Source organism: Tachysurus vachellii, chromosome 13, assembly GCF_030014155.1.
Source record: "Tachysurus vachellii isolate PV-2020 chromosome 13, HZAU_Pvac_v1, whole genome shotgun sequence".
Lineage (NCBI taxonomy): Eukaryota > Metazoa > Chordata > Actinopteri > Siluriformes > Bagridae > Tachysurus > Tachysurus vachellii.
In genome coordinates this window covers 14,721,855-14,740,119 of record NC_083472.1, presented here as the reverse complement: position 1 = coordinate 14,740,119, position 18,265 = coordinate 14,721,855, and the positions used below count along the sequence as shown (strand labels likewise).

The 18,265-nt window shown below is 40.5% G+C and overlaps 1 protein-coding gene across 8 annotated transcripts in view; it reads right to left on the bottom strand.

Moving 5' to 3' along the window:
- drp2 (dystrophin related protein 2) overlaps window positions 1-18,265 on the bottom strand; it is a 148,012-nt gene that overhangs the window by 41,358 nt on the left and 88,389 nt on the right. For all 8 annotated transcript variants that reach the window (XM_060884403.1, XM_060884405.1, XM_060884402.1 and 5 more), the window contains 8 exons: window positions 15,411-15,557; window positions 14,702-14,780; window positions 13,327-13,387; window positions 5,433-5,494; window positions 5,059-5,133; window positions 3,725-3,926; window positions 1,516-1,601; window positions 931-1,088 (listed from right to left, as the gene is read on the bottom strand). In XM_060884403.1, the coding sequence (XP_060740386.1) occupies window positions 931-1,088; window positions 1,516-1,601; window positions 3,725-3,926; window positions 5,059-5,133; window positions 5,433-5,494; window positions 13,327-13,387; window positions 14,702-14,780; window positions 15,411-15,557 (870 nt within the window). The remainder of the gene's footprint in view (window positions 1-930; window positions 1,089-1,515; window positions 1,602-3,724; window positions 3,927-5,058; window positions 5,134-5,432; window positions 5,495-13,326; window positions 13,388-14,701; window positions 14,781-15,410; window positions 15,558-18,265) is intronic.

Below are 18,265 nucleotides of genomic sequence, written 5' to 3'. Positions count from 1 at the left end.
GTTATATAGAAATTGTTACTGTGGTTGTTTAGAATTATAGCACAATTTGAAGGGTAATAGAATGTACCAGTGGTACACGCACTAAAACACTTGGTGAAATTCAATATTTTAGCTAATGAAATATTAAATATTCATTGAAATATTGCACAGCAGTACACACAGCCTGTGGAGGAAACCAGAACAACTAGCAGAAACCCCCCAAGAAAAGGAGAACGCTACACACATTCAGGTTTGTCTATTTATTAACAGCTCTGAAACAGAGCCGGAATATCAAAGCAGCAGAAATTATATAATCTGTGATATTTTTGAGCTGTGTCAGAGATGTTTACATTTACAAAGTTTAGGCTTATAATAGGTCATATTTTAAATGTACTCCTTTTTTATCAGACAACCAATTACAGTCTTCAAAAGAATGTCATACTTAGCAATGGAGCCAGCCATGGAATCCCTTTAAACAATCCGAGAATGGAAGTAAAAATAAGGATAGAATGTTTGTTTTTATTTTCATTTCTTGTTTAATTTTCTGTCTATTTTCTCAACAAGAAATATGCTCTGTTGCTATTCTAGCACATTATGCAGACACTAGGGATGTAACTGCATTTAAAAAAGATTTAGATAATGTGTTCTAATTAGTGAGAAGTCAAATCTTTACACCTTTATTTCATTCATAACTGCCTGGTCAGGGGGTAACAACAAAACCTGAGAGTTTTCTTTTTCACTGTTAATGAGGTCGTAGTGGTAGGGTTTAAAATGAATCAAAAACAAATAATATAACAAATAAAATATTCTTTGTTAAATTCCACATAATTGAGTACATATAATTGGAGCACTAAACAAATACAGATAGTGGTGTTACATGCCTATTTTAGAAAAGATTTACTAATATCTGGCAGAGTATATCATTTTTTTAAGCAGCTGCTTAAGACTCACCATGCGGAAGCAGCTACGAACACTGGGCTCCACATTACTTCCACCAAAGGCTGCCACCTCACCAAGCTGCCGTGGAATCTGGACAGCTTCATGCAGCAACAAACTGAGGTGCTTCTGGTCCATCAGGCTATTTGACCCACATGCCTGTCTAAACAGGTCTAAACAAATAACAAATGTGTATTAAATATCAATAATAAGTGCAATAACGCATTTAAAAAACACAGGGCAGGAAGCTACAAAAATGTAAGAACTCTAATTTGTCCTTGGCCTGCCCTGAAGGTACAGTGTGTATATGCACTTCATTTAAATCTTGTGTGCATGTTAGTTCTGATCCCATTATGAAGATATTATGACCTAACCCTAGACTGGGTCTTATAGATAGAAAATATGTTGCATGTTCCCATGAGAAAAAACAATGATTTCACACAAATACAATTTTTTTTTTAGAAAAAAAACATTCTTTGGATAATGCAGAAGAAATTCCCTTTGCATAATGAGAGCAGGGTAAAAGTGCATTTATGACAGTACTATAGGATTTAAGGGTCAAGTTTTGCTTGAGAGGGAGGGAGAGAGATTGCTACTCACATCTGTATTTCTCCTTGATATCTGTGTTGCATAGGCTAACTATTCCCATCTTGACAGAGAGTACCCTCATCTTTCCATTCCGACCACTGGAAGAAAGACAGAGTAATATATTGTTTGTTCACCAACTGTGTGATTGTTCATTCTCTGTATGAAAGAGTGCAATGTAACACAATGTAATTTGTGTTCATCTACCTGCAAATTACATTGCAGAGTTGTGGTGATTTATGGTGTACAGGGACGATTGAGCAGCATAGTGTAGAAGTTTTATAGAAACTTATAGCAAACACTATATCAAACATTTGTGTGAGTGCAATTATAAAAAATGTTAATAAATTTTACTTCACTGTACAGGACTAGTGTGGCATTGGCAAGCAGGCACTTGACAGGATGTTTGAGACTGGGTGCATACAGGCAACACATATTTCTTAACATAATTAACAAGTGTCAGCCACCAGAACGCATTTTGGACTAACCGGGTGGTCCTAGGTATTCCCAGGTGGACTGAACTGGGTGAGTTTTTTATCCCTTGCATTATACATTGGCGGAGGGATGACGGGACATATTGTTTATATGGAGGGCAATTGGTGGGTGGATGAATGACCTTGATATTTTGATAAAGCATCCACTTTGCCATTTATTTTGCCTCTATATGTACAGTGAAATCTGATTGCCCACTGGATCTATCACTTTAGTCATTTAGTGTTTTTGATGTATTTGATATTTATGTGATCCATTATCACTTGGAAAGGATATTTGGTTTCCTCCAGCCAGTGTTACCATTCTTCCAATACTCCCTTGATAGCTAACACTTGTTTTAGTGTCTACATCATAGTTTGTTAGCTTTTGCAAAAAGAAAGCACGTGGGAAAAGTTTGCTGGGTTTGGCAGATCTCTATAAAAATATAGCTCTTATTCCATAGCTGGAATCAGATTCCTTGTGTGTGTCAACACACTTGGCCAATAAAACTGATTCTGATTCGGATAGCTTGATGCATCTAAATGTAAATGTAATTATGGACTCATATTACAGAGAACAAGCTTCATACCAGCTTTCTGTTAACAACCAAATGTTCACTCAATAAGTGAAAATCGCTTAGCACTCTCAAGATCAATAACGTTTCATCTCACTTATTATCACTATAACTGTACAGTACTATCAGTCAAAAAAAGACATATTTGCAAGTGAAATATTAAATAAAAATTTCTGTAGTATGTTCTATTATTATTACTAAACTTATTTTACTAATTTTAAGCTTTGAATTTTATTATTCTACTGGATGATCATTTTGCTTCTTTCTAAAAATAAAAACTTTATAATAACTTTAAAATGAGGAAGATTTCACTATAGACAAGGTAATCCAATCCAATCCAATACAATAAGATATCATTTTATGCAGTGTATGTTGCAAAATCTAGTGGATAACCTTCCCACGTACATACATACACACGCACACACCCATACACATAACATTGATTATCTCATTAATCATTAATTAATTACATTGACATTGTAAGGGCTGTCCAGTGCAGGGATATACTGTATTAGGTAGCAAGTGAACATTTGATGTGTTTGAAGCAACGAAAAAAGGTAAATTTAATAATATGACTGACTTTGACAAGGGGCAAATTGTGAGGGCTAAGCAACTGGATCAGAGCATCTTCAAAATGGCAGGCCTTATAGATTGTACCCAGTACGCACTATTACCTCCAAAAGAGGTCTAATGAAGGATAACCAGTAAATTGATGACAGGTTCATAGGCACCCAGGGATCAATTATGCATGTAGAGTGCAAATCTAGCAGTAGTCACAGTAAATGTATTACCTAATTTCCTATTTTCAGTGGCCCTTTTGACAAAATAATGCACCCATACACAATGCAAAAATTGTTTAGGAATGTTTGGTCTCAAAGGTGTCCACTTTTATTTTAATGTGAACATTCTCAATTAGAAGCTTTGGAACATGGATCAAATATCTGGACTTTTGGTCTTATTCCACATACTTTTAAATTTAAAATTATTTCTTTGTCTTTGTCATGTCCTGTTTCACTTCACAGAGAATGCACTGCATTAAATCAGAATATGGAGGTACAGAAGCCCTATCTTGAGAAGTATCCAAAGATGGAGTGGGTGTAACTAAAAGACAAATAAGTTTCAGTATATCATGAGGCCAAACATATCGAGAAATAAGGGCCTTTCACAATCGGATACTACCTGTCATAGACGTTAAGCAACCAGTTGAGGCACATGTCCACACAGAGTGGGATATTGATGAGTACTGACTGCTCCTCCTCCAGTCTCTCATACAGAGCAGTAAGGGCATGAATCACCTCCACCACATCCATCATGTGTTCACTGTGTTGTAGGTCCTGCTCCCTGAATACTTCAGCTATGCTGGTCAGTTTCAGCAGGTCCACTATACACGCACATACACAAAACATATAAAACACATTTTGCACCTTGAAAGAGAACTAAGTAGTGTTTATGTGCATGAAATGTGAGGTTATTATATTTTTCTTTCTTAAAAGTAATTTTCCATCGCAATTATAGAGAGATTTTTAAATCCAAGGCAGTTCAATGATGACATGTCCAATTGTATAAGATAATGAGATCATATATTGTGACAGCAACCCCTAAGATACAGCAGTCTTGCAACATTTCTTGCAGAGAATATCTTGCAGAGAAGGACTTGCAGGCTTTCTCTTCACTGCAGGGTAGTAGAGTATATAACAGAGTGACCACAGCATTCATTTTATTAACTCCCCTAATTACAAGGGATATTGGAGAGCAAAATATAGCGTTCAGCGTCAGTTCAGGCAGGCCACATAGTCAAGCTCGGCTATCAGCTAATGTCAATTTTCTGCGCCCTATTTAAATGCTTTTTTCAGTCTGTCTGCTTGGCTGTTTCCTCTGCATTGCTGCAACCAACCTCCTCCCCTAGCTCCTCCTTGAAACTTTGTGTTTAACTTAATCAGTGTCATTCTGTTGTCACTGATGCAGGCTCTGTTCTAAATGGGGGATTTTGTCTTGCTGCTTTCCCAGTTAAATGGGAGATTGTCCCCCCACGAAGCTGCTGCTGTTCCCTGACTAGCTTTCATGGAGCTCATGAAAAAGATGGGAATTCAGAACAGAGCCATACCGCCAAATGTAAATTTTATAAGCTTGCAAATCAAAAATTTAAATATGTCAAAGAATTGTCTTTATTTTGACTCAAGTGATCCTGACTGAAATAAAGTGTTGGAAATGAAAGTGAGAAAAAGTGAGCAGAGAGAGAGAGACAGAGAGAGAGAGAGGTAATACTGAGGCAACTATAAAAGAGACTATTCTGCTCCACTCTGCTCAATTGGTGTGCTGCAATTTGTCCATGTGTCCATCTGATCTACACCTGAGAAAGACAGTCCCCACATGTGATAGAAAACCTTTAACTAAGCTCAAGTTTAATAATGCTGTGCAATCTGTATTTTTACTAATTATTAATATTAATTAAGCAGCATGAACTTCGGCTGGGAAGGAAAACACCAGGAAACATTTTCACCATGAAGACATACATCTTAGAGCTTTCTGCACTTGCCGTAGCTTCATGGCCGTCCGGTATGCTGAGAACTTGATGTTGTTCAGGTCCGCTTTGAGAGAAGTAAAGCAAAAAAAATAAAAAATAGAACAATTATTACGATTATGAGAACTGTCTGTACCCATTAGCTATGACCCCCTCTCCTGCTCACAAATATGATGTAAATGGACTTGTAGCATAGCAGCTGACCATTCAATTCAGTTCAGATTAACACACACAGAACACTTCATTTATTATAAATATTAGATACAGTCTAATTGGAAAGATGTCTTATCCTTTAGAATGTCAGAAAAACTCTTTGCTGTAGTGTGTCAGGCACAAAAAAGATAAAAGGTCATTTAAAAATCTTACCCAGGGCTTGATACAATTCTGTCATTTTTGGGTGGTCCCAGCAGGTTGTCTGTGTCTGGTGGCTATAGCAGATGAAAGGCGAATACAAAAAACAGGGCACAAATAACTTAAAGGTATAAATCAGTGTAGAGATTGCAAGCCTAAATCTTGACAACATCACAGCTAAACATGGCTGGGATTTTAAGAGACTCAGGGACATTATTCTTTAGTGTCAATCAGGGTGACACTGACCACTTATGGCCTTCTGTGTGCTCATGCATACAGATGGAATTTAGTGCTGATGGAATTAAGATGGAATTTAGTACTCCTCCAAGTGTGTTTAGTTGCCTTGTGACATAGCATGATCAATAGTTTGTAAAAGATGTTATTGAGGTCTTTACATGTTTTAGAGGGAGCCTATGATAACTTTCATAGGTGTTACATAAGTGTGATCGGAGACAGTGAGCTAATACGTGTCAAACAAACAAATTGTGGAAAATGTGGTACAATCAAGGAAAGTGAATATAAGTGTAATGATTGGCTGGAGAAAAATTGTGAGAGATCCATATGCAGATGAAAAATGAATAAATAATGAATAAACAAATCCAAGCCAGAAAGCAAAAATGTGAAAAGTTAAAACTTTTTTGCTTCCGGCTTTGCTACTGTTTGGACGCTCTTGCATACTGCTTCACGCTTTGCTCCTTGTTTATGTACTTTCTCAGATTTCTCTTTAGATTTTAGCTTTAGCAGATCAGCACAGTGCTCAAACAACACATTTTTGGCACAAACACTAAACTAATACCTAGCTACAAAGAACCTGCAGTCTAAAAAGAGTCAATTGCATCAACAACTTCAATCTTTTCTGAGGCCATAGACAACTGTTTAAACTGGAAGGCATCCACCCAAACAAACTTGGTGCGAGAGTGATAATGGACCACATCTACCAAAAACACTAGAGACAGAGCCCCTTTCACAAGACACATTATCCCTCTCTCCAGCATCTCCACTTCTAAGCTTCTCACAGAAAAAAAAAAAGTGATGGGTAGCATCACTTCCTGGTTCTCACGTTCAGCTGACCGCACCACCCTCTGGAGTGGTGTGGTCGCCTGTCCTGCATGGTGCTGTTCTCGAACCAGGAAGTGATGCTACCCATCAGGACACTCTCAATGGTGCAGGTGTAGAAAGTCTTTAGCACCTGAGAGGGTAGTTTGAAGTCCCTTAAGCGTCTCAGATGGTACAGACCCTGCCGGGCCTTCTTCACCAGGGTGTTGATGTGACAGGACCAAGACATTTCCTGTATGAACATCCAGGTATCGAAAACTGTCCACTCTCTCCACTGGAGTCCTGTTGATGATTAGCGGTTTATATGACCGCTCCTGCTTTGTGCTGAAGTCCACTATCAACTCATTAGTCTTGCTGACATTCAGGAGATTGTTCTCCTGGCACCATCTCTCCAGGTTTTTAGTCTCCTGTAGGTGGGCCGTCTCGTCATTGTTGGAGATCAGGCCCACCACAACAGTGTCGTCAGCAAACTTGATGATGGTGGTGGAGTTGGAAGTGGCCACACAATTATATGTGTACAGTAAGTACAGCAGGGGGCTCAGAACACAACCCTGGTGAGCTCCAGTGCTGAGGGTGAGGGTGGATGAGGTGTGTTTGCCCACCCGTACGGTTCCCGTAATTCTGTCATTTTTGGGTGGTCCCAGCAGGTTGTCTGTGTCTGGTGGCTATAGCAGATGAAAGGCGAATACAAAAAAACAGGGCACAAATAACTTAAATAACACAGCAGCAGGCTGAGTCCCAGGACCCCCAACTTAGAGGTGAGCGATGAAGTCTCTGACCAGCCTTTCGAAGCACTTCATCACTACTGAGGTCAGGGCTACAGGGCGGTAATCGTTGAGGCAGGTGGGTTGGGGTTTCTTCGGTACAGGAACAATGGTGAACGGTTTGAAGCATGAGGGGACAACAGACTGTTCCAGTGAGAGGTTGAATATCTCAGTGAACACCGGTGCTAGCTGGTCAGTGCAGGCTTTAAGAACCCGACCTGTGATGCTGTCTGGTCCTGCTGCCTTCCTGGTGTTCACTCTCCTGAATGCCCTCCTCACGTCATGCTCTGAGATGGTGAACATGTTTACCTTTTCAGCTTTCTCAGCGCACATGCTGTTTGAGTGCCGCTAGCATGGTTAGCTGCAGCCTCAAAGGTGAGTGTAAAAAATTATCAGCTCATCAGCCAGAGAAGCATCCGCATTCCCCATTCTAGAAGCTGGTGTTCTATAGTCTGTGATGTTCCTTAGTCCCTGCCACAGGCTACTAGAGCCACCATGTTGGAACTGTGACTCTAGTTTCCTCCTGTAGTGCCGCTTTGCTTCCTTCACCGCTCTGCGCACACTGTAAGATGCAGCCTTGTACTCGTCCATGTCCCTGGTGGCGAGACCTTTGTAGGCAGTGGAGCAGGATCTCAAAGCGTCTCGATTGGTTTTATCCACCCACGGCTTCTGGTTGGGAAACTTTCTGATGGTGGTTTTCTGTACCGTATCATCTGCTAGTGAGCACACAATGAGCGCAGGGCACCGATGCTGTGTTTATTGTCCCGATGCATTAGTGTCTCATGTAAGTCCCATACTGCAGTGTCCGTGTCCGCTTGAGGGTGAATATAAATGGCACTGACTATGACCGAGTAGATAGAAGGGCCGACATTTGATGGTCAGTAGCTCCAGATTTGGTGTGCAGGAGCATGAAAGAGGAACGATGTGCGTGTGCCTTCAGCCTGTTCCTGATGCCGGTGCGGGTCGCGTCCTTTGTTCCTCCTTCCGATCTCGCTCGGCCAGCATGGGTCCGGGTTTAAAAACGGCGAAGGGTGAGTGGATTGTACACCAATAGATATGAGTGGATCTTGTGTAAATAAACCGGTATCTATGTAAATAAATATATAAAATAAACAAAAAAAGGCAAAGTGTAACCAGAGCAGTTGCGATGGCAGCCGACCTCACCGACGCCATCTTGGAATTTCTTAATTCATAGAAAGCTTGGCATTAGAATCTGGGGGGACATATACTGCAGGAACAATAGTGGAGGTGAACTCCCTTGGCAGATAAAATGGTCTACATTTAACCATGAGAAATTTAAGGTTAATTGAGTGTCTCCCAATAATAACATGCGGAGTCCCACAAGGCTCAATTCTCAAGCCACTCTTGTTCAGCCTGTATATGCTTCCACTGAGTCAAATAATGAGAAAGAACCAAATTGCATATTACAGCTATGCTGATGATACTGATTTACCTATACTTATCGCCAAATGTCTACAGCCCCACTGACTCCATCTGCCAATGCATTGATGAAATGAACAGTTGGATGGGACAGAACTTTTTTCAGTTAAACAAGGAGAAAACAGAAAAAAAGATGAAGTTTTTAAGATGAAGTTTTTAAGGCATATCACACCAGTCCTCAGGTCCTTACACTGGCTTCCAGTTATGTTTGGAATAGATTTTAAAATACTTTTACTTGTTTATAAATAAAGGCCTAGAACCTAAATACATTGCAAATATGCTCACTGAATATAAACCAAACAGACCACTCAGATCATAAGGATCGAGTCAGTTAGAAATACCAAGACTTCACACCAAACAAGGGGAATATGCTTTTAGCTATTATGCTGCCCACAGTTGGAATCAGCTTCCAGAAGAGATGTGCTAAAATATTAGCCAAATATAAATGTAGACACAAAACTCATCTGTTTAGCTGTGCATTTTCTGAATGAGCACTGTGCTACATCCATACTGATTGCACTATGTATAATCCTTTTCCTATATAAATAAACTTGCCTTGTCTTCCCTAAAAACAGACAGAATTTAAAAACACAAAAAGGCTTCCACGTGGCTAACCATGCAAAGTATCATCTTTATAAGCATCCTAATGTTTATTTAGGATGCTTAGAAAGATGATACTTTGCATGGTTAGCCACATGCATGTGGTTATAGCTAGCCATCTGGAAGTGTGTACAGTAACACTCACAACTCACAAATAGTTAAAAATTTAACACTTTCACAGTACACCAGACAAAACCACACTATGTCGGGTTTTTTGTGTTATATTTTAAAACAGTCTCCTTAACCACAGTACTTTGAGATAGGGCAGGTTGTGGCTGGGAGGCCTCAGCGCTGGGCAATTCAATTCACTCACTCACTCATTTTCTACCGCTTATCCGAACTATCAGGGGTCACGGGGAGCCTGTGCCTATCTCAGGCGTCATCGGGCATCAAGGCAGGATACACCCTGGATGGAGTGCCAACCCATCGCAGCAATTCAATTCAGTTCAATTTAATTTATTTGTATATCGCATTTAACCATTTCCCATTTGAATATCAGGAGTGTTTATATATAATGTTATGTGCAGTATTACAGTTTTCTTAGTGTGTTAGACTAGAGAGAAAGAACAAGAAGCGCTTAGTCCATGGGTTGTGGGAACTTTAGGGGAGTATGTGTGCAGGTATAAGAACTGAATATGGAATATGGTTCCACAGAGATCCCTCGTCTGTATGCCAGTCTCGGGGTTGATCCCTGATCTGTCTGGCCCGGGCCAACCTGAAGATTGTTACTTCACCGGACCACGCAATTGACTTCTAATGGGGAGAGATCTGGACAATCACAAGACTGTACCTGTCACAGACGCTTCAGCCTAGCCAAATAGCTTTTACTGCTGGCAAGATGGGAACAACCCGAGTGGGGAAGACGTGCCCGCATCGTGGTGGAGTCCCAAACAACCCCCAGCAAAGGTGGCTTTCTTAGAAGGAGAAAGCACACACTTCCTGGGTTCAACCTGAGGCTAGGATTCCTTCTGAGTTCTTCTAGCACACCAGCTTAACCTACAGGATTGTAGGCCTTCCCTAAACGGCTGATTAGAATAAACATTCAGAATCATTCCACAACCTCAACACCACAGTGTGGAGGTCTGCGTAAATGGGAGATGTCTGCATGGAGGTGGAAGGCGGTAACAATTGTCAAGCTCAGAGTGGACAGCGCTAACTTTTCATAGGACCTGACTAAGCTTAGTAATCACACATGTGATCACCTCGAACAGCTAGTTAAACACCAGAGAATGTGGTGGCAATTTGACTGCTGCTTGCTCCTGCCCACATCAAGCTCAGAGTCCAATGCAGAAAATAATAATAATTCCTGATTCAAGAGAAATCGACCAAGTCAGCTCCCGAAGAAGAAGCGGAAAAATTAAAACCAGGCACTTGGCTGGAGTACAGCCAAACAAGCAGAGATTGAGCTCGGTGACAAAGCGCGATAATAGTTCTTCAGGAGAAATCGAAAAGTGAGCTCCCAGGGTTGAAGCAAAGATATTAGAGTCAGCAAAGAGAATGAGAAAAGGGGCTCACCCATCTCTCATTCCTTTTCTGCTAACTTAACCTGCAACCTCCATGACCAAAGCAGACGCACTGCCTCGACAGATGTGGAACTCCAGCCTGGAATGCAGCCATCAAGAGCGGAGTTTGGAAAAAGAAAACACATAATGCACGCAATCGGCTCCCTCGAGAGCCAATTGCTCGTTCCTTGATAAAGAAGAAAAGACCCTAGTCTTTATATATCTTCTTTTGCCCTAGTCTTAAACAATAAGACAGACAATAGAGACCAAAATACAAAGAACACTTCCTGAAGACAAAGAATAAAGCCCTTATATGGACTCGCTGGCACGTAATCACTTTGTCACGTGTCCTTCCCAAGCTATTAAATTGGGGTGTGGTCACAGACCTTCAGACACCGCTTTCTCAAAGAAGCGTTCCCATAGCAGCAGCCCTGATGCAGTGAACCACAATCAGAGCATTTCCCATTCAGAAACCGTGAGTTGATAAAACCATCCTCAATGCTTTGAGATCTCACTCAGCTGTTTACAATGTGGGCCTCACCACCGGAAAATTGGGCAAGTACAAAGCTGCATCGTACAGTGTGCACATGTGCACAACGGTGAAAAAGGCAAAGTGCCACTACAAAAAAGAAACTACACTGAACAAAATTATAAATGCAACACTTCTTTTTGCCCCAGTTTTCATGAACTGAACTTTTCAAATCTGTCTAAATCTGTGTCAGTGAGCACTTATCCTTTGCCGAGATAATCCATCCACTCACAGGTGTGGCATATCAAGATCCTGATTAGACAGCATGATTATTGCACAGGTGTGCCTTATGCTGGCCACAGTAAAAGGCCACTCTAAAATGTGCAGTTTTTATCACTCAACACAATGCCACAGATGTCTCAGATTTTGAAGGAGCGTGCAATTGGCATGCTGACTGCAGAAATGTCCACCAGAGCTGTTACCCATGAAATGAATGTTTATTTCTCTACCATAAGCTGTCCCCAAAGGCATTTCACAGTACATCCAACCGGCCTCACAACCACAGATCATGTGTAACCACACCAGCCCAGGATCTCCACATCCAGCATCTTCACCTCTAAGATTGTCTGAGACCAGACACCCGGTCAGCTGCTGCAACAATCGGTTTGCATAACCAAAGAATTTCTGCACAAATTCTCAGAAACCGTCTCAGGGAAGCTCATTTGCATGCTCGTCGTCCTCATCGAGGTCTCGACCTGACTGCAGTTCGTCGTCGTAACCTACTTGAGTGGGCAAATGCTCACATTCATTGGCATCTGGCACATTGGAGAGATGTTCTCGTCACGGATTAATCCATTTTCACTGTACAGGGCAGATGGCAGACAGCATGTATGGCGTAATGTGGGCCCTTAAACTAGAGTCTAGACCCCTTTCTGGACTGCCCAAGTCTGCTCAACAACCACTACCTGCACAGCCTGCACTTTACATTTACAGCATTTGGCAGACACCCTTAACCAGAGCGACGTACAGAAGTGCTTAAGTCTCTGTCATTGGATACATTTACTCTGGTTCACTAGGTTACATACTTAAGACACCATGAGTCTAAATCATTGTTCAAAGGTTTTTTTTTGCTTGATTGTTTTTTCTTTTTTTTCCTTGTCTTTATAAACATATATGCAACAAACAGGGAAGGAAGTGCTTGTTGAAGTGTTTCATGAATAAGTAGGTCTTCAACCATCGTTTGAAATAGCCAGTGATTCAGCTGTCCGGACCCCTAGGGGAAGTTCATTCCAGCACCTTGGTGCCAGAACAGAAAAGAGTCATGTAGTATACTTACCTCTTACCCTGAGAAATGGTGGAACCAGTCGAGCAGTGCTGATAGATCTGCGGGTGCAGGGTGCAGTGCAAGGAGTCATGAGGGCTTTGAGGTAAGAGGGAGCTGGTCCATTTTTGGATTTGTAGGCAAGCATCAGTGTTTTGAATCTGATGCGTGCAGCTACCGGAACCAGATCACAACAGAAGCTACAGGATTGCAGCCGTGGGGTGGTATGCGAGGACTTAGGCAGGTTGAAAACAAGCTGTGCAGTTGCATTTTGGATCATTTGCAGAGGACGAATTGCGTTCCTAGGTAGACCTGCCAGCAGTGCATTGCAGTAGTCCAGCCTTGAAATGACAAGAGATTGAACAAGTACCTGAGCATCCTGTGTGGAAAAAAATGGCCGAATCCTTATAATAATGTAGAGAAGGAACCAACATGAGAGAGTCACATTAGCAACATGAGAGGAAAAGGACAGTCGATTGTCCATTGTCACCCCAAGGTTGCAAGCTGTGGCTGAAGATCATTATGCAGGGATATTGCAAGATCATGACTTGGGGATGAATCACATGGGATGATCAGCAATTCAGTTTTGCTAGGATTGAGCTTTAACTGATTTAACTTTAACATTTATATATGTCCATATACTGATTCGAAGAATGACAGGAGCTATACCCAATTGCCCTACTGTTTACTGTTTCAACTGTTTTTTCTCATGTCTGCCACTGCACAGCAACTGCAGATGGCTTTTGGCTGAACTTACTTGATGTAGTACGGCACTTTGTTGGGAGATATAGCACGCTCCCAAGGTATCTGCACTGAGCCTGAAGAGAGAAAGGAAAAGATTGTAAAGAGAGGGAGAGGAAGAACAAGAAAGCCACAGAGCAAAATCATTCTGAAAAACTAATAGCAACCAACAGTCCACCCAAAATAACCCACCTTTAAGATTAAACTACCTTTAAAAAATAACACCAAAGAAAACAAAATTGAATAAATAAATTGGGGGCCGGGTTGGGGGTGGGTGTCCATAGCAGACAAACCAGCATGAAGGCCCCGTGGCCTAGGAAAAGAACACCATGAGGCCCTCTTGTGGCTCAGGTCTTATTTGACTGATTATCAGTTATCACTTCATAGATCTAAATCGTGACTACTCTAAACATAAGAAGGTTATGTCCGGTATTCCACAAGGTTATGTTTTAAGCCCATTACTTTTCTACTTATACTGTATATTCTACTTGGTCCAACTATTCGTGGTAAACATAGTAAATGACTTTGGTGTGATTATTGTCTCTAGTCTCTTATTTGAAGCTCATGTACAAATAATGCCTCACTGAATAATAAACTAATCATTTTCTTTTTATTTCTCTCTCTCTCTCTCTCTCTCTCTCTCTCTCTGGCCTGGAAGACCATTTAATTAAAATGGATGATGACAGAATTATTTTACTTGTTAAAGAAAGAACCCATTCACAATGTCTGGCCAAGTGAAGAACACTCTCAAGGAGGTAGGCATTTTATAGTCAAAATCTACAATCCACAGATATCTTCATGGATGTAAATACAGAGGTTTTACCTCAAGATGCAAACCACTTGTAACACTCAAGAACAGAATGGGCAGATTATAATTTACTAGAAAACATTTAACATGGATTTCTGGAACTATACTTTCTGATCAGATTCAGTCAAATGCTGCAAACCTGAAGGGTGATGCTTCTCAGTACAGATGGATAATGATTCAAAACATGCCAAGAAAGCAATCCAAGAGCTTATTAAGGCAATGGAATGAACTGTTCTTAATTGTCCAAGTCAGTCACCAAGTCAACACCTATTTGAGAATGAAGACTTACTGAAGACTGTTTCAGTAAAGGCTTGCTTGGCAAAGCATCTCAACAATAGTCAGTTTTTGGTGAATAATATCATTGCATTTGCTTTCACCTATAGAATAGAAATGACATTTATCTCCCAGTCATTGCTCATCATCAACACTAACCTTGTTGTTCAGCATGAATTTGTCAGCGAGTCCTGCCATGGCAGATGAGATCAATGTGCAAGCAGTGTGAGATTTTATCCCATAAACTTACAGAGTGGAAAAGTCTATGGAATAAATTAGACCAGTCCTACCCCCAACCCAGCAGTCTTACTAGACAGGAAATGCTGTGATCCAGGACCAAAGTCTCTGTGAGCATCCTGCAACTGCTTCATGCGTTCTTCTATAGAACCCTGAAGACAAAGACGAAAAGAAAGAGCAGACTGAAGAAAGCATGGAGAGAACAAGAGTAGAGAGCATGAGGTTTTGTAGGCAGCAATTAAATTTACTCCCCACTTTATTTTCACTTGAATATTCCCCTGAATGCCCTGAATAATCACAACATTGACAGAACCAGTGGCTATACAATCTATTTATGCTGACACAAAATCCATGAGCACACACTCTCTCTCAGTTTGTGTATGTGTATTGTGTATGTGTCTGCTTGAGTACTATTACATAGTACATATATTACATGAGTAATTACATATATTATAAGTAGGTACAAATAGTACATATATTACATTTGAGTAGAATATTAGATTTTAAAACGCATTACATAAAAGTGAGTGGGTTCCAGACAGGAAGAGCAGATTGATCTTCTAACTTATAGATTTAAAATTTATCTCTAAATTTAAACACACACACACACACACACACACACACACACACACACACACACACACACACACACACACACACACTTGTTTTTATGTTCCAGTGTATTTTCTTTGTCCATTCTTTTCCTTCTGTATTACAATTTAATACATAACTATCCATAATGCTCACAGACATGTAGTGACAGTTACAGGCATGATGTCTACCTGCAGCAGCTTCCACCTGCTGTTAAGTTGCTCAAGTGCATGTGCATTTTCCATGGACAAGTGCACATCAGAAATGGCTAGCTGGTGGGCCAATTCATTGATGTGCTTCATGCCTTCCTTGACCTGAGTCAGTTCTTCCTTGAACAGCTAAAGATGGTAGAGAGAAGGGGAAAGGTGGGGCAAATGAAGGGAAGAGAGGAGACATATGAAAAAAGATAAGGGTTATAGATAAGATGGGGTGCATGCATAAACAACAGTACATCTGTTCTCTCAAAGGAGTCCTGTTACTTTTGATGCATGCTATCACAGCAGACTTGACAGCATAGCAAGGAAATACCATGCAACTAAATGATCACAAACAATAAGAACAGAATATAAATGAAGATTTTACTGCAGCAAATTTTTCAGATAAAACCCACTTGAAAGTATCACATCTTTTTTTCTGATATTTTTTCTGATATTCCTGGATAAAAGCATCTGCTAAATGAATTAATGTCATGTTTACATTTTAACAAAAACTGATTATCCTCTGCTCCAAGTGAACTCAGTTGAGCAATAGACAAATTGAAGCCATTATTGAGAAAAACAGGAAAAATTGGCAAAAGATTTTGGGCAGCATGATGTTTAAAGACAAAAGCTTGACCTTATGTCATGTATATATTATAACATTCGGAATTTTACTATAATGCTACTGAATACACAGTTACAATCAATTTCCTTCTCAGCAAAAGGACACAGAGTAGAATAACTTCAGTCATTAATCAGTAACAGTTACCACATATGGAGAGCAAATTCATCATTCGAGAGAGAAACGTCATTTCGGCTTTCGTTACAGACCAGGCACGAAAGAGATTGACAAAAGTATTGCTGTTTGTAAAATGTGCAATGCCAACATCAAATATTCAAAGAACACTACAAATCTGAGAGCGCACATAACGAGGCACCATGCGGATGCACGGATAACAGAACAGCAGCAAATAACATTGCAGTATTACTAAAGGAGGCCGTCACTGAATGGGGTTTGGAAGAGAAACATCCAGTGATTGTAACAGACAATGCATCCAATATGAATGTCCCGGCTGGACTCGCAGACATGACCCACATCTGATGTTTTGCGCACAGCCTGAATCTCGCCTCACAGAAAGCACTAAAGTTGCCAGCAGTGGAGCGACTCCTAGGCAGGATCAGCTTTTTCAAGCTTTTTCAGACGCAGCACCATAGCCAGCCACCAGCTAAAACAAAAGCAAGACCTGCTCCAGCTACCAAAACACAGGTTAATTACAGATGTTGTCACGAGGTGGAATAGCTCTTATGACATGATAGATAGATTTTTAGAACAACAACCAGCCATCTGTGCAGCACTACTTTCAACAGAGGTCAGAAAGTGTGAAAAGGATGTCTTCACAATGAATGAAGCTGACATCACATGTGAAGAATGCCACATTGGTAATGTCAGAAGAGAGCATGCCCACTATTTCTGTCATTGCACCACTTTATTCAAAGCTTGTCATGGGCAAAGAAGAAAGCCCAGATGATACAAAGACGGCAAAGGACATCAAGGCTGCTATAGCACAAGATCTGGGAAAGAGATATGCCAATGAGAGGGAGACACTGTGCATGGCATCAGCTCTGGATCCAAGGTTTAAGGATCTACCCTTTCTCTCTGAAATGGAGATCAGATGCCCCTTTTCCACCGAGGCAGTTCGAGTGCTGGTTTGAAGCCAGAGCCTAATTTAGAACCAGTTCTTTCTTTTTCGACAGCCAAAGCACCGGCTCTGAACCAGGAAAAGTGGTTCTTAAGTAGCACCAAAACGTTGCTGGTCTAGACTTAAGAACCGCTTGTGTCAGGGGCTGTGACCTTAAATATACTAATGTTTAATACACTTTTACTTTAAGCACACATTACAGTAGGTAGCTACATGCTAAGGCTACCTTTTTTCTGTGTTAATGATAAAATAACGTTATGTACTTTCTCGATAACAACCTCCGTTTATACAGATTACATGGAGCTGCAGGTACATATTGGATTCGCCACGTTTGGATGCTAATGTAGGTTCACAAAGCAATGAGCATTAACAGTAAAGCAACATCCGCCATTGTTGTTGTGTTTGTGTTTGCTGCTGCTGCGCTAAAGTTGCTGGGACACGTGACACGTATACAGTGACGTCAGACTCGGATCTGTGATGGCTCTTTAGCTGGTGGAAAGACAAACCGGTTCTTAGAAGGTTCGCCAGTGGAACCAACTTTGAACCAGCACCAGCGCTAGCTCTGAATCAGCACCCGGTTCTTTCTGGTGGAAAAGGGGCAAAAGACCTACTCCAAAATGACTGTGGTGGCTGCCATAAAGAAGCAACAGAATGTAAGCAAATAAATACATTAATAAATTAGTCTACTTGTTTTTATTAAATACATTACAATTTTAAGTGTATCAGTTAATGTAGCTAACATTAGTTCATATTATATTTATAACATGGTTAATATAATAACATTCATTGGTTAAATAATTAAGTTTTAATAAATAGTTGTACTTATTTCTATTTTGTAAATAATTAAAACATGCAATAGGCTAATTTATCCTTATATCAGGTTAGATTGTGTTGTGAAAGTTAATGACAATTTGCTGTAAAAAAAAAAATAATAATAATAGTTCTATTTGATGCTTTGATGTTTTTTCAGCAGCAAGATAGAGAAGTAGAGGAGACTGACCAGTCGAAGGATGCTGAAGATCACCTATCTGACTATGAAGATTGCTCTGCCTCCACCTCCCTGCAACCCATAAAGAGGCCAAGGAAATCATGTGCATTGGCTGACTTGCTTGGAATAGTATTTGCCAAAACATGGCATCAAAATCTGCA